Below are 16237 nucleotides of genomic sequence, written 5' to 3'. Positions count from 1 at the left end.
GGACAGGTTTATTTGCCTTCACTTGATGAAGGACTTCATTTGACAAGTAATCAAACTATTTTGGGCCTTTCCCAAATAATACCCTGAGAATGATTTCTTTTAGACATGGACTTTTATTACTTACTGCATCTTCCGAAAGAACCAATAGTACGAGGGAAAAGAACATTACTAAAGAACAATAAAAGGCACACCCAAAAGAATGACTGATGGATGGTTGTTTGTAACACAATTTTACCTTCTTCTCACCTTGATGACCTCTTCTCCAGCATGTTTGTCTCCATGGCAACAGACCCCGACCCACCCAACGCATGCAGGCACCCTTTGGGCAGCAATGACACGGCGTGGCAGCGTGACGCTCTGCTGGCCGCAGCAGAGGTGACGGTACTGACCGTCATCCTTGTTCTGGCATTGCTTGGCAACGGCCTGGTACTGGTCGTGCTGCTGCGGCGGAACCGGCGCCACCGCAACCCGCTGCATCAGTTCATGCTCAATCTCTGTCTGGCCGACTTGGTGGTGGCGCTTTTCCAGGTGACGCTCTCCCCTTGCACACCATGTCAGTACCATCAATTTAAAAAAGTTTAACAAGCCTGTATTTATCACTGGGAACATCTAGAAGTAAATTGCACCAAGACCACCAATGTCAAAATATGGCAAAATTCAGATTTGTCAGTACAAAATACCATTTACGGACCAGACTCAAGTGTTCAAAATGGCTGGCTCCCTTTATACTTTTTGGGATGTTGTTTGAAGGACTGCTGAGATTTTTCGAAATGAAATGGCTACCTTTGTCTGCTTGAATGTTTTTGTTGTGGTGGAGTACAGAAAATCAGGAGTGAGGTTACAAAAAAGGTATTTACAAGGGACATGGTAAGAATCAATATACTCAATTGACAAAGTTGCCTACCCTACAAAAACAAGTTAAAGTGACAAAAAAACAAAAACAAATGGAGCAGCATTAATCACCTGTTGACTCACGTACGCCCCCTTTCAGTGCGGCACAGTACTACCTGCCTCAACCTTTTACTGCGGTTGTATGGTCCCATCGGCAAAACAAAGTTTTGTATTTGAAGCGGAAATGTACCATTTCAGCGATTTTGAAAATAAAAATGTTTGAAAATAGTTATTCATAGAGATCAGCAGGAAAATAATATGATATATATATTATTTTACTTTTATTTGTCATGATGACTCGCATCCTTGGAGCTGCAACTATGCTCACTCTTGTCAGCATTGTCTTTTGATTTTGCGTGTGAAGGTGCTGCCGCAGCTGGTGTGGGACGCCTGGGGACTCTTTCCTGGTCCGGACTTCCTGTGTCGCTCGGTGAAGTACCTTCAAGTGCTCGGGATGTTTGCGTCCTCTTACATGATCGTCGCCATGACGATAGATCGCCATTATGCCATCTGCTGCCCCCTGCTGGCACACCGCAGCTGGGCCACCCACAGATGGAATACCCTCATACTGCTGGCCTGGGGGCTGTCATCATTACTCAGTGTACCACAGGTACGCGCGAGGGATAAAGAATATATGTCTGTGAATATGGTGATGCTGTCAATCTACACGTGTTGCTTCACCACTTGTGTTTTTTAATGCCACGACTTTTGACATTTTGCATTAAGATAGAGTCAAGTTTCACATGAAGTGGTAGAGTAAACTTCAGCTGGGAGTGGCATCAAAGGGCTTTAACCCTTATTTTTTTGAACAAATGTTCAATATTTGCCAAAGAGCTGCTGGAGATGAGTTCACTACAGACATGCAGCGCTCCTATCGCAAATTTGCGCACACAAGCCAAAGCAAAAACAACAACAACAACAACATTCTACATTCTTGTTTTCCTCCTCTAGGTTTTCATTTTCTCCCGTTCAGAGGTGGCCCCGGGGGTGTACGAATGCTGGGGCCACTTTGCCGAGTCGTGGGGCCTGAAGGCATACGTGACGTGGATGACGTTGGCCGTGTTTGTCGTCCCTGTCCTCGTAATCGTTGTGTGTCAGGTGAGTTGCTCAGGTGCCGAGCCGTGGAGAAAGATCATACGTACAAAAACATAATCGTGGATGTCCTACTACCTTTTTCCTTCAGGTCCGAATCTTCAAGGAGATCCGCAACAATCTGTATCTGAAATCAGAGCACCGTGCGCTGGCTTCCTCATTTCCTCCCTCCAGATGGGACAACCAGAGAAGTCGAGGACGCAGAAAAGGAGGAGGAAGGTCCAGCTCCTCTCTTGATGTTCCACCAATCACTTTCAACATCGTATCCACCAGCCAGCATCACGTTGGACATCTGCATCCTGACACACATCCTCACATGGCTTTGCAAACAGGTCAGAACCGCAACACATAGAAATGTCTGCTTCCAATTGTCTTTAAAAAAAAACAAAAAAACATTGAATTGTGCCTACCAGGGGGCCGCCAACAGCCTGTAGCGCCCCCTACTGTCTGCGCTGCACCAAAAGCCAAAGGCTCTACTTCCAGAGTAGCAGGAGGAGGAGAGGTGATGGCAGCCATGTCCAAGACAGTCAAGATGAGCGTGGTCATTGTGCTCGTCTACACACTGTGCTGGGCCCCCTTCTTCAGTGTCCAGCTGTGGGCAGCCTGGGACCCCCACTCACCCAAGACTGGTGCATACTATTGGCTACACTTTCACACACACACACACACACACAGTAACTCACTCACAGCATGTGTGTTTGGTTAGGGGCGAGTTTCACGCTGCTGATGCTGCTGGCCAGCCTGAACTCGTGCAGCAACCCGTGGATCTACTCGGCTTTCTCGAGCAGCGTGTTACCTGAGTTACGTGGCGTGCTGCTGTTGTTGGTACGCTGTGGCAAGGACGCAAAGCAGCGCCGAGGTTCACTCCCCAATAACGACTCCACTGCCACGCACGCCTCCAACTATTGACGTCAACCATCGGATGCTCCTCGGCCACCTCACGGTCACCCACCCTCACGTCTAGGTGAAGATTTAATAAATGTGATACTGAAGCACAGATTAGTTTTTCCTTTCCACGTAGTTGCATGACAAAATGTTTCAATGATACGTTGTCACCAATGATTGAATGTCATTTAATAGGTTTTACATGAAAGGTTTTTATTTTTATTTTTTGAATGGGACCTTACCTTCCCAGCGCCCCATTTTTAGTCTGACAATAGAACCAATGATACATTCTTTTAAAAAATACTTCAAAATTCCTTCACTCTGCCATCATAAAAATATCACAGTTCAACTAATTAGTATGACAATTGAAAACAAAACACAGCCTGTTTTCCAGACCCTTCAAGAATGAAACATTGGAATGCAAAACAATAAAAACACACAACTTATTTGTTACCATAAGTGCCCCTCTTCACCATGAAAAGGCTTCAAGTTTTGTGTTTTGATCCGGGCGGGCAGTGTTGAAAGTTGTCTTTAATCACTCGCACGGTGCATTATGAGGAAGGGGAATCTCTTTGGCTACCGCACTTGGACTTAAAACTAATGGTGTGTTGTTGTCTTTTTTTAAATTGGCATTTTGATCGAGGTGTGCACAGTACAACACGAGGACATGACACAGGTAGGATATTTGTGCTGATATGACAAATGAAAGAAATTATGAATGACCTGTCAATCCACCCGTTATTGTCCCGCAGCAGAACGATAGCTTTGTGTCAAAAGTAAACAAGCCCGCATTCCAGACCGTGACAAGATCATCATTATTTGATTGCTTTTTGTTTGCTTTGGTCCCATGACATTTTTCGCTTATAAAAGTTGGGAATCTGCCAAAAAAGAAATTGAAAGGTTGACAGCAACTCGAGGAGGTCAAGAAGAAAGATCAAAGTTTAAATTCACAAATATAATGTGGTTAATACAAGGGAATAAATGATAGATCATATATTTAGGATTTGCTTGAGAGGAAATTCCTTCCCTTGCTGGTTTTGGTGTTTGCAGATTGGAATTCAAGATGTTCTTGGCACATGTTTAATAACATCATATATTGCTGGCAACCAACAGTCCTGTCCTAAGCTTGAAAGAAAAGATGACACAAAATGACTACTACTGCTGCTGCTAAAAGAAACCGTCACGGATTTGACACATTCTAGAGTGAAATGTAAAAACCATCACACTCGCGCACCATTCTCTCTCACACACACACGCACATTCCATCCAATCAGATTGTCCATATAATTTGAGATGAAATATTTGTTCATGGCCGCGTGTGTGCTTCAAAACCAACAAAATATCGACGTCTGCCATGGAAACACAACCCCGTTAAGACCTCTATGTGAGTGTGTGTTTGCGTATGGACGTGTGGCAGCTCAGCGTGTTAGTCCAAACACTCTTTCATACACTCGGGCGGCGGCAGCTGAAGACCCTGAGAGTGACATCTTCTTCAAAGTGATGAATCTGTGTGCTCTCCTCAACATTTCCACAGGCACATCAATAACACACGAGAAACAAAAAGGATGTGAGCGCAGTGCAAGTCCGTAACGTAAACGTGTGTGTTTGTGATGGCGTGTGCCGTGTGTGTGTGTACGTCTTCCCGAGTCTGTTCCGCTCCTACACGGTGTTTTCGTCCATCTTGGAATCCTCCTGTAGTTTGACGGCGTCGGGCGTAGCGGCCTCGTCGTCCGCGTTGGCCTTGGCGGGCGATGCGGAGTCCAGCATGGGGTCTTGCTCCTCCTTCGGCTCACGTTTGTCCTCTTTCTTCTTCTCTCGCTCCAACAGTTTGTAGTTGATACCCATCCCCACAAAGAGGAAGAGACTGGCCACGATGAGGATGACGCCCGACGAGATGTACGTGTAGTCGTAGTGTTGGTAGTAGTTGTAGAAGCTTCCTGCGAGGGAGGGCGAGAGGAAACAGGTGCGTATCAGCTCGGAAATGGGGGCCAGAGTTACCACAATGTCTCCTGGTGCCACAACACTTGACCGCTGATTTGAACTGAAAATCATAACAAATGCAAGTTGGGTTTGCGCCATAGGATATTGCCCCAAAGTTGTTGTTTTTTTTCAAGATTTTCATAAAGAAAAAAAAGAAAAAAATGCAATTTGTGATTGACAAAAATCCCTAAACTAGCCACCATACATTTTTGCAGTTTAGAACCCACCAATTCTTTTTTTCCTTTGAAATATTTGTTCATATTTAGATTTTTACCCCATTTGTGTTCCTTTTTTTTTTAATCGAAAACATACAGTGAAAAGTTCATTAACCCTTTTAAAATAATCCCCCCAAAAGCAAAAAAAAATAAAAATAATAATAAATAATCAAGGGGCCGGCCTGCCAGCCTCCCGTTGCACATCCATGAAAAATAATGATTCAAGCTTGTTCCAACAGTTCTGTGTTGGTCAAATGACACAGAAGACCTGATCAGTGGTACAATTAGAGTTTTTAGTAGCCGGAAGTCAAAGTGACATCATGGTGAAAAGTTTGATTCGCTTATCACGTATTTGATTAAACGGCCATTAACGAATGATCAAGTCTTGAATTAAATCGGAAAGACTGAGTGGAGCGCCGGCGTGTCGTACCTGTCAGCGGCGGGCCGAGTAGCACAGGGGCGCACTCCACGATGGTGACCAGGCCCACGGCGGAGGAGAATCTCTGCGTTCCCACCAGGTCCATCAGAGTCTCGAATAGCACCGAGCTGAGCCAGCCGAAGGCGAATCCGAAAAAGATGGCGTACACCACAAAACCCGTGTAGGTGGTGGACAACGGCGCCAAGACGTGACACACGCCGTTGTAGAGGACGGCGCCGGCAAAGAAGTACTGCACGCGAGGTCGGACCCACTTGGTGTTGGCCAGCAGGCCCATGGAGGGCCGAGCAAACATGTCGACAAAGGCCAGCACGGACAGCAGGAAGGCTGCCTTGTCTTTGCTGATGTCTTTGCTCTTGGCGAAATTGGAGAGGAAGACGAGGGGGGCGAAGAGGCCGAAGAACATGATGACGTTGCCCAGCAGGTAGAGCAGGAAGCCGCGGTGCTTGAACAGCGTCAGGTCGATGAAGGAGTTGATTGTCTGCAGCACCGTCTTCTTGGGGCGCGCCTTGCCGTTGGGCTCGGCCTCTGCGCCGGGGTTGGGGGGCGGCGACCGGGGTCCGATGGGGCGCATGAGCGAGCCGGCCACGCAGCAGTTGAGCAGAAGCCCCCCCAGGATGAGGAAGCTGCCTCTCCAGCCGAACTGGTCGTACAGCCACGAGTTGAGCGGCGCCAGCGTGGACAGGAAGACGGGGCTGCCGGCCATGGCGATGCCATTGGCGATGGGTCGGCGCTTGTAGAAGTACTTGCCGATCATGGTGAGGGCCGGGTTCAGGTTAAACGCCAGTCCCAATCCTGGACAAGAATTTCAAACTATGAATGAAGCCACTAGCCAAGTCAGGAGCGGAACGAGCGACTGGATACGAGCGCCCACCTCCCACAACGCCGATGAAAAAGTAGAGCTGCGGCACTGTGTTGCAAAAGGAGGCGGCGACCAGTCCGGACCCTGCCAGACAGCCGCCCATCAAGATGATAGGTCGGCTTCCGAACCTGTTCACCAGGATGCTGCTGATTGGACCTGATGACACAGAGAGAGACGATCACAACTTTACATTTGTTTACACAATCGATGCATCTCATGTGTTCTTTAGAAACAAAGCAAAGGCTTTATTCCAATAAAGTAGGGATTGTCAACCGGTGGTCTGCGGCCCGCTAGTGGTCTATGGCGGTATTGCAGGTGGTCGGCGAAATTGGGAATGGAAAAGAATTGTGACATTTTTAAGAATAAAATTGATTTATTATAGACTTGATATATTTTCCAGCTAATTTTGTGGATATTAACAATGGGTCATAGAAAAAAAACTAATAAGGTACTTCAATGATATTATAAAAATGTATTTCACATGAGAAAAGCGCAGGAAAATATTAAATACAACTTAACTGTACGACTTAACCAAGGCGATGTAAAAAAGTTGAAGCGGCTATGTAACATTCTGCAGTTTGAATATTTCCTTCAAAGGTACCACAAGAGGGAGCCAATGTACCACACTTTAACAATCACTTTTTTGTTAATTACACAAATTTAGCAGGTTCATTTTAGTGTCTGTCAAATTAACTTGACGTAAATTTTTCTTTTATACCACCTATCTTAAGCCACAGCAAAAGCAGAGACTGAATTTGTAGATTTGCAACTTTCGTTTAGGTGAATACAATGTCAAATGGGATGAAAACAGTACACAATGTGAATATGGGACAATAGAATTAAAGACATTAAATATGAAGTAAATATAATGTGTTAAGTGTAAAGAAAAGTCAATATGGAGTAAATATGAAATATTGGGTGCATTGGCATTAAATATGACATAAATGTGATTTATAGAAAAGCAGAATTCCTGCATTAGACATATCCAGCCCCCCCAAAAAAGCACCTTCATTTCTTACCAACGGGTGGCGCTACCGTTGTATGCACGTCAATTTGCATAACATCACTTGCTTGCATTGACAATCAGAGTCCAAGAAGATGGAGACCTTATTAACCCGTTGAATCTCATCCATACTATTTGGAATGCAAGTCAGCTCAGTTTGATTACGACAGCAGAGCACTGACGGGAGGAGGAGGAGGAGGAGGAGGGCTGGAGGCAAAACATCCTTCGTGTCTCTCTTGCGTGCCAAGCTGGCTATGAATGGACTCTCACATGGATTGACAGTAACCGGCCCTGCAGGCCACCGAATGCAAAGTACAAGCGCGGCCGGGCCACTCACGCTTGCTTTAGAATGCGCGCATTTCAAACACGTTTTAATCATTCAGGAACGAACGAAAAGTCATCCAAATCTATCAGTCAGGGAAAATTTACTAAGTCATTTTTTCCAGATTGTTTTGAATTTCTTTTCCCTTGTTTTAATAAAGAAATCATCCATCCATCCATTTTCACACACACACAAAAAAAACTAGGATAGATTCAACAGAATAAGATGAAACTGAGCTGCGACAGCCAAAAAAGGCTGAGGACAAAAACGACCCGCACACACAGTAACAAATGAGCGGTGACGCTCTTTGTTGTTATCTGGCAAAACACAAAGAGGCCAGTGAGGAGCGTTCTCCGAGGGATTATATAAACAACAGCGCTTTCTCGCTCCAGCCATCACTTGACCGTTTTCTCACCGGCACTGCTTGAGAAACCGAGTAAACTACTGGGACGGCTTTTGCTTGATCAAAATCGAAACTATTCCTGCGGGGATGCACCTCGGTGGAAACACAAGAGTCGTATGAGAACCCAGCCAAGAAAAAGCAGATAGCTGATAAGAGACGCTCGCACATTTCTTATTTACTCTGGCTCGTTCTTCGTTGACATCCCGCGCATTAAAACATTTCCCCCAACCCACGAGAAGTGAAACACAAGTCGGCGGTCAGCACTCCCACTCGATGGCCGCCGACAAACAACCTTTGTCTGCAAACAAAATCCTGAAATTTAAGAGGCTCCACTCTTTGGAATATAACTCCAAGGTTCAAGTCATAAATGTCACATTGGTGCACCTCCCATGCCTGTCAGGCCAAAGAGGCACCGCCCGCCGGAGACCCAATTCTATGTGGCCCAGGAGAACAGAAGAGGAGGGAAAGAAAACCCCAAGCGCTTCAACATCTGGCTCCTGTTATGCCTTGTACGCCTTCTTCTATTCTTTCCTTGGAAGTCCCTAAAGCTTCTACGTCCTGAGTCTGAATAAAAGCATATGCGAGTCATTGGAGGCTGAAGATATTCACTGAGAGACCAGATGTGAGCATGCGGCTTGTGCACGTACGTATATATATATAACGGGAACTGTGAAACCAGATCCAAACCAGAACGATACTTGTAAAAAAAAAAAAAAAAAAGGGCTGTTGTTGCAAGTAAGGAAGTCAAGGTTGAGCCATTTCTTCCTGTGGCCTATTAACAGTTGTCAGCTACACAATGTGTTTGGAAAAAGGCGCCATGGGTTCCAAAGATGCAAAAAGTCATGGCTAATAGGAAAGTAGTCATTGATGTCAAAGAGGTACACCGAATTTTTAAGCATCCTGACTGAGCGTACATATTTGTACAAATTGTGGATGTGCGTGAGGAGTAAAGTTCAGCCTGGGTTGTGAGTGGAGAGTCTATTCACTGAGTGTTTGGGTCTGCTGAGCAAAAAAAAAAGTCTATGGTACGCGCAAGCAATTGTCAAGCTTTGTGCCACTTACCTCCTGCGTACATGACCGCCAACATGATGGAGGAGATCCAGGAGACTTGGCTGGGCGTGGCATCAAAGATCACCTCGATGTCTTTGAAGAAGACGGTTATGGATTTGGGGAAAGCGTAAGAGAAGCCGATGGAGATGAACGCCCCCACCACCACGGCCCAGCCCCAGCCCCCCTCGGGAGGGGTGTATCCTGTGGGGCCCCCCGCTGGAGGAGGCATATCTGCTCACGAAGAGAAGGAGGCGAGGAGGAAAGATGCAATCTGGACTGGAGGCAGCACCTGTGGAGATGGAGAGCAAGGTTGATGGCGGAATGCCAAAACTAGTCGGCTGCATTTTCACCAAAACGACACGACCGACACAGGATGTTGTGATGAAGTCTTGCTTTTCACATCCGCCTGCAACAGTTTGCATGTGCGGCAGCGCTTGGGAAAAAAAAAAAAAAAGGCCTCTCTCGTTGTAATTAATTAACGGCCGTGCTGGTACTTAGTCTGGATCAAGTTGTCAACAACCACACTTAAGCAATCATTACACTGCCACAAACTTGGGTCAAGTTCTTAATAGGGTCGTTTTTACATACCAAAGCGACAGGGAAAAAAAAAAAAGGTCAAAATAAGCACTCAAATCTTTTGGAATTAAATTCCTTTCCCATCTTTCATTCCCAACCACGGCTGGTCCCATGCCCCAAAAAAAAAAAAAAAATTTTACAAGTGGCAACAGGAAGGGTAAAAACTGTGCCAAACAAATCCCACTGTGCCAAGCCAGAGGTCACAGTGGCCACCACTTTCCCATCAAGAAATTAATTGGACTGGTCCCCATGGTGTTCCAATGCTAATCATCTTGCCAGCTCCAAGGGCTCCTCTTCCCTTTCTCAACAAAGATAACTATTTCGCACCATTCGGTGAGCTCGCCTTAACGCTGCTATGCTTGGCGCATATCTTGCGGGCAGTTGCAGATGGTCTGCAGGAGACTCGCAAAAATCTACGTGCCACGTTTAACCTGCACGGAGGCTCGTACGCTATCCGCAAACAAGAAAAGCTCTGACCAAAAAAAAACCCAACAACAACAGAATGATGTCACTCGAACCACATCATGCAAACTCAGCACGTAGGAGTACTTCCCGTACAAAGAGTTTTTTTTTTTTTTTTTTCCAGCAGCCTCACTCGTGTCAAAGGGATGGGAATAGCGCACATGTCAAAAAGCGTGCGCTCGCACGACCTCACTAACCTAGCACAGTCACGAATGCTCTCACACGCTTGTGCAAACATTGCATCGGTGTCAATGAAGCTCTGCTCCGACATCTCACGGATTGTTGACCTGTTCCGCAGCTGAGGCCAAACGAAGCTGGCGCGTGCCAACAAGCAATAAAAAGTTTGCCAACCGGTATCGAAGAGGAACCGTCCGCCTCCGTAAGAAGCCGAGCGGGAATACGTGGAGCGTCAGGTCAGGGTGGACAAACGCAGGTCGCGTTTCCTGTTCTTGAGAAAAACGTGTTGACTAGCGAGCAGTGGCCGAGACCTACACGCGACAAATCACAACACGTTGCTGATCCCGAGCAATCACAACCAGCCTAACCAGTCAGTAATGAACTATTAGACAACACGTGCCGTCATCGATGATTGCTTAACTAAAGTGTAACTTACAATGCAGTCATTAGGGTTGCGAAATTCTGTGACTTTCCCAAGTTGGAAGTTTTCATTGGGAATAAAGCAGGAAGTTAAACAAAGAAAAAACCTGAAGGTTGTTTTAGTGACAGGACTGAGACAGCATTTTGCTAATATGCGACCTCTGACCTGTTTGACGGGTGCACGAGTGTTTTTTTTTTTTTTTTTGTACGGCTCATTCAATAGCGGGTGACACTTGAAACAAAGGTGGGGCACAATGGTATTTCTAAAATTCCCCGTTGAATTTTCAAGGAATTTTGCCAGCCATTCGGGAGCCCAACAGGCACACCGGCAAACAAAAGAATACAATATTGCACCCTTGTCAGCAAGCAACTCCAGGAGGGAAGTTGCATCTGAACTCAACTGAGCAAACAGGAAGGTCATTAAATGCGGCTGCTCGTAAAATGACTCCTGAACGATGGGTGGGCTCTCGTGAAGCTATAGTAAAGATACTTTAACACTCGGGTGCAAACCAAATTGCTCAGGCAGAGATGCAGAAGCTGATCTAACAGGGTGCAACCAGGATTGCATTTGCTAGATGAACAAAATGGCACATGGTCTGGGGAAAGTAGCACGTCATGTGATTTAGCAAAAAATTGATTTTTCCCTCCCCCCCTAATTCAGTAAACAGTTTAGAAATGCCAGAAATAAAGATTAGGATGACATATTGTCTATTTAGTCAGGACGTTCATTTCTCCACAAAAAATCATTCATTATAGTTTTCAAAATGTGGGGAGCAAAAAATATTCAAGGACGGTTTACTTGAAAAGTGGAACGATTCGATTCGACTCATTTGTTTGATTCAATCAAACAATAGTGGGCACTTCCAATGTTCATTTAAAAATGAACTTGTTCCAGAAATGTTGTCCAATTTTTGTCGAGATGATTGCAAAATTTGGGGTTTTGGTTCTTGCCACGTTGGCACACTTCCAAACTATGTGGAAATGCCTTCATTAAATTTCATGCACCATCATCACCAGACAGAACAACAACCAGATCAACCATACAAGAGTATCTATTTCACTCAGTTTGAGTCAGATTAATAGTTCAGAGTGGACCCCTGATACCGCTTAGAACCAATTAAGAGCTAAGTGGCCATGAAATGCTAGTCGGCTTAGCATAAGTGATCTCTTGAACCTTGTGTTGACAGAGCTCTGTTAATCCTAAAAGACACACCAGTAATCCGCGCGATCGAGTTGCCCACCGAGCGTGTGGCACAAAGGTGTCCGCCCGCGTGGCAGCGAGTCTCCGCTCACTCGGGCATGAGATGCTGGCCGCAAAAACATGCCCGTGTTCTTTTATGCAACTGTTTTTATTAGACACAAGCAGGGCAGCCATTTTCAGGGCAAAGCCCGTAAATGTCCAATTACACGAATGCAAATCATGGCCCTTTCTAAAAACATCTGCAACTTTAAGTCAGCGTAAAATCGAGATTTAGGTGGATTTGGTGTCAGTGTCTTAATGGCTCTCTGAAGGAAGGCACAACTATGAAGTGGTTGGCAATAAAAAGGAGTTTAACACTCCTGATAAATTTTTATTGTTTTACAATACTTTGCCCTTTCGTATTTGTTTCATTTTTAAATGAACAAAATTTGCGGACAAAAACATGCAAAGAAAGGAAACAAAAGCTTGAAACCTTTAGGAAATCATTTAACTTACACACATTTCATTTTTTCTGGAACCCATGATTTCAAAATGATTGCCTGTATTGCACTTCCCAGCTTGCCATATCATTTTCTTTTTCAAAGACTCGCATTAATGGTGTGGAAAATATTTGAAAGCATTTATTTTGGCCTCATGTTTTTAAGATCGTAAAACCCGGCATTTGAACAAAGGAGTGTGTAGACTTTTTCACTTGACCTAAACAAACCGTTTCGAATAGCTTTAACAGTCGTGAGTCAGTTCACAAGCCTACTGCGGTGGGTTGCGCAATCATGGTGAGCATCCGGGAGGAGCATGTGATGCAACGCAATACAATCGCACGCAAGTCCCACAAAAAGGTCAACAAGTGACCGGTCCATTTGGACACAAACACACGCTTTCTCTTTGCACGCGAAACCTCTTTGGCAAACGGGGAGTTGGGGCCCAAGTCCGCTTTGATTGAGTGGATGATTGTCAGAGTGAAATGCAAAGAGCAATTGCCATGCATGCTGCTTGTGTCCTTTCACATTCTGCAGCTCATTGGAAATGAGGATAGAGATAGATTGCACTGATTTGTCTTGATGAGAAGGACAAAAAGTGCATTTTATTGACCCCATTCAGATCATCTTTTTAAGATGGACGTCAAACATTTGTTTGGAGTAGATGTTTTTTTATGATATGCTCCGGAAATCAATAAATAGTAACCTGATAAGCCGTCTAAGAAGAGTGTGATGCAGATCATACAGACATGTAACAATCACAGTTCCATTAGTTATGAGAGCGTGTTCCGAACCCACGGGATTGTCTGCAGGCTGGGCCACACACTGACCAGATGCGCCCGAGGGAATGTGTGCGTGTGTGGGGGGGCTCCCGCAGCATCACGCCATCAAGCGTGTTGGGGGGGTTGAGGTTAGACTCCACGCGGCGTGGAGGCGAGGCGACATTAAAAGCGTGCCAACTCAATTTTCCAAAAAGCCGAATTAGCTAACGTGTTGATTAAAACCACGCGTGCGGTGTCGCTTTGCCATCGCACCGCCGTACCAACCCCCCAAAAAAACAAAACAACGATCGAATGCATACCAACCTCGCGGTGGAGAATTCTGCCGGTGTCCTTGGGATCGGTTCGATGCTCGACTCTCACGGACGCCCCCCGACATGCAAAGGTTGGCTCGGAGGTGCTCGCGGTACCGACAGACCAATGTGGAGCACTGCCGAGTCAGTGGATAACTGGAGGGGATGACATCACGCCAGTCAGTGCGCATGCGCACTAACGCGGCAACCTCTAGTTTCTCCAAACTGGCAAAATCTCACGGAAGGAGAAAAAGGAAAATGACATTAATTAATAAATTAATAAATAAATAAGCAAGCAAGCTGACTTGACTTGTTCGGTACACAAAGCACAAATAAATAAATAAATAAAATAAAATAAAATAAATCAATGAATAAATCAGGAACTCGGTGTGCGTGTGTGTATGTGGCGACCCCTGATGGGACAAGCCGAACGATGGTTACTTTTAATGGTCTTGGTCTTGACAAAAAAAAATATTTCCATTTCAACTAAGAGTGTTCATACGAAGAAGAAGAAAAAAACTACATGTCTTTTTTTTTATAGTGACAGTGCAATAGCTGAACATTTGCAACCACTATGACAAATAATTATAGTCACAGGCCAGTTTTCATCTGGTGACACTTGGCAAGGTGACGTAACAATGCAGGTTTGAGTTAAGAAAAATGAAGATGTGCACAATAAAGGAACACCTCATTCAGTGCTAGTGAGCAAAAGAGAAGTGCTGACTGTAAAGTGCGCTGGTGCGAGTACATTTGGTGTCGATTTAAACCAAGGACAGCCTAGATATGACCTTCACTAGAAAAAGCCTTTGTGTTGTCCTCTAGCGGTCATTAACCTTTTTGACTTTGGGCCCTCATTTTTTTTTTTTACTCAGGGCCATTCAAATATTTACAGATTCGTATTTTATGTATGTATAAAATTCACTTGGGGTTCGACAAGCCCAAACTTTCAAAATTACATTTAAACCAAAATATATATATGACCTTTCTGCACCTCCAACTTAATGAGAGTCTTTTTCTTTACAGTATGCAGAGAAGGTACACTAAAGTTGCTTAGGCAACTGGCCAGTGTTTATTGTTTGTATTTAGGGGAGGGCAGACCATGCTTTGTGTCAGAAACATTTATTTCCAAGCTGTCAGACCAGAGTCTGCAAACATTTAGCACCAAATGAAACCCGTAGTACTCGTTTTGTCTTGTAAGCTTGCCAAAATCAAATACTTGACAAGTTCACACAGATGATAGCGTCATTAAAGAGAGAAAATGAAGAGAGGCAAGAAGTAGGTCACACCCTGGTCCGGTCACCAGACAATCACAGAGCATAGGTAGACAAATAGCCACTCAAGCTTATTAATTTATTTTCTGTAAAAAAAAAAAAGACCACATATAGTAAAGCTTTTTTCGAGTAAAAAAATGACCATGAATAGTACGTTATATAGTAGCTACGTATAGAAAAAAAACCATGTATATATGGAAAGGCTTTTTTGTTCAAATGTCTTTGAAAAAATACCCTTGACCCCAACCCATGACCCCTGATTTTTCTCTTTTTTACCCCTGAACCTTGACCCCAATTATTGACAGCTGACCTTTGACACCTGAACTCTTAAAATGACCATCTATAGGGAGGCTCAGAAAAAAAATCTCTTAAAATCTCTAAACCCTTAAAATGACCACGTGGGCTGCACGGGGGAGAACTGGTTAACACGTCCACCTCACAGTTCAGAGGTTGTGGGTTCGATTTCATTTCTGGCTCTCCCTATGTGGAGTTTGCATATTCCCCCCGTGTCTGGGTATAAGTATTTGTACTTTGGTTCATGCTGACGAGGAGGAAGGTCACAGGACTTTTGAACAGGCAGCCGAGCCGGCAAGACAAAGACAACCCTAGTGGAGTTAAACCTGAGACATCCGTGCTCTTCTGCTCATTCGGCCTCAGTAGAAACCACAGAATTAGTCTGCCATGATCTACCAAGGTCATGGCAGTGAGCCTGTTGCTCTTCCACTTGTGGGGTTGTACTCACAGGCCTCCCCGAGATAACAAACACGAGAGCATGTTGTTTTGCTGCTTCGTCCATGCGCCTCCTCCAGACAGAAAAAAAGCAAAGAATTTAGTGTGAAAACAAAATATTAATGACGAGAAGCTGCAGCAGCTAACGAGAAACACATTTTTCGTCAGCGGGAGATCTGGCTTGTCTTGAGAGGCGGGCCAGCATTTCACTCGGGCATGTTTATGATGGAACTTTTCTTGCACATGCACACACACAGAGTGTCAAAGCAACACCAAGTGCAATATGAGATCTTAGTTTCAACAATGACTCCTGAAATGGCAACATGTCCGAGCGGTGAGCACGTCGGCCAAACATTTGAGGTGGTGGCCATGTTGGTAAACCTCAATTCGATTATTTTAGATTTTGTGATGATTCTCATTGTGACCACACTTACTCACCTGCGGACAATTTAGAGTCTTCACTAAAGCCAAAGGTCAAGCTGCTTCAAAATAAACATATTGTTACCTTCTAATCTTTTACTCCATTCTTTTCATAGACTTCCTGAGCAATAAGTCAGAACGTACGAGGTTAAAATGTTGTATGTGTGTAGCCAGAAGAATGGAATCCCCATCCCTGCAACCAAGCAAGCTCCAAAAATAAAACAGTTAATAATTGGAATTGACAAAGCAGAAAAAACATCCACAATGTGAGAAGATGATGAGTATGTTAAGGAA

At 44.7% G+C, this 16237-nt stretch overlaps 2 protein-coding genes across 2 annotated transcripts; one reads left to right on the top strand and one right to left on the bottom strand.

Moving 5' to 3' along the window:
- The first annotated feature begins 267 nt into the window (after window positions 1-267).
- Window positions 268-2892, top strand: LOC147062332 (vasopressin V2 receptor-like). Its single transcript, XM_085910219.1, has 6 exons — window positions 268-528; window positions 1256-1501; window positions 1843-1989; window positions 2075-2315; window positions 2397-2612; window positions 2690-2892. The coding sequence occupies exons 1-6, from the start codon at window positions 268-270 to the stop codon at window positions 2890-2892; spliced, it is 1314 nt and encodes a 437-aa protein (XP_085766345.1).
- An 888-nt stretch (window positions 2893-3780) lies between these two features.
- On the bottom strand, window positions 3781-13692 carry LOC147062331 (monocarboxylate transporter 1-like). The gene is made up of 5 exons (XM_085910206.1): window positions 13537-13692; window positions 9152-9428; window positions 6374-6517; window positions 5494-6294; window positions 3781-4805 (listed from the first exon to the last, which is right to left on the bottom strand). The coding sequence occupies exons 2-5, from the start codon at window positions 9366-9368 to the stop codon at window positions 4528-4530; spliced, it is 1440 nt and encodes a 479-aa protein (XP_085766332.1). The 5' UTR covers window positions 9369-9428; window positions 13537-13692; the 3' UTR covers window positions 3781-4527.
- Between the last annotated feature and the right edge of the window lie 2545 nt (window positions 13693-16237).

Source organism: Syngnathus leptorhynchus, chromosome 1 (assembly GCF_054491065.1).
Source record: "Syngnathus leptorhynchus isolate UIUO chromosome 1, UIUO_Slep, whole genome shotgun sequence".
NCBI classification, from domain to species: Eukaryota; Metazoa; Chordata; class Actinopteri; order Syngnathiformes; family Syngnathidae; genus Syngnathus; species Syngnathus leptorhynchus.
Note: the sequence above shows the minus strand (reverse complement) of the source record. Positions and strands in the feature narration are given on the sequence as shown.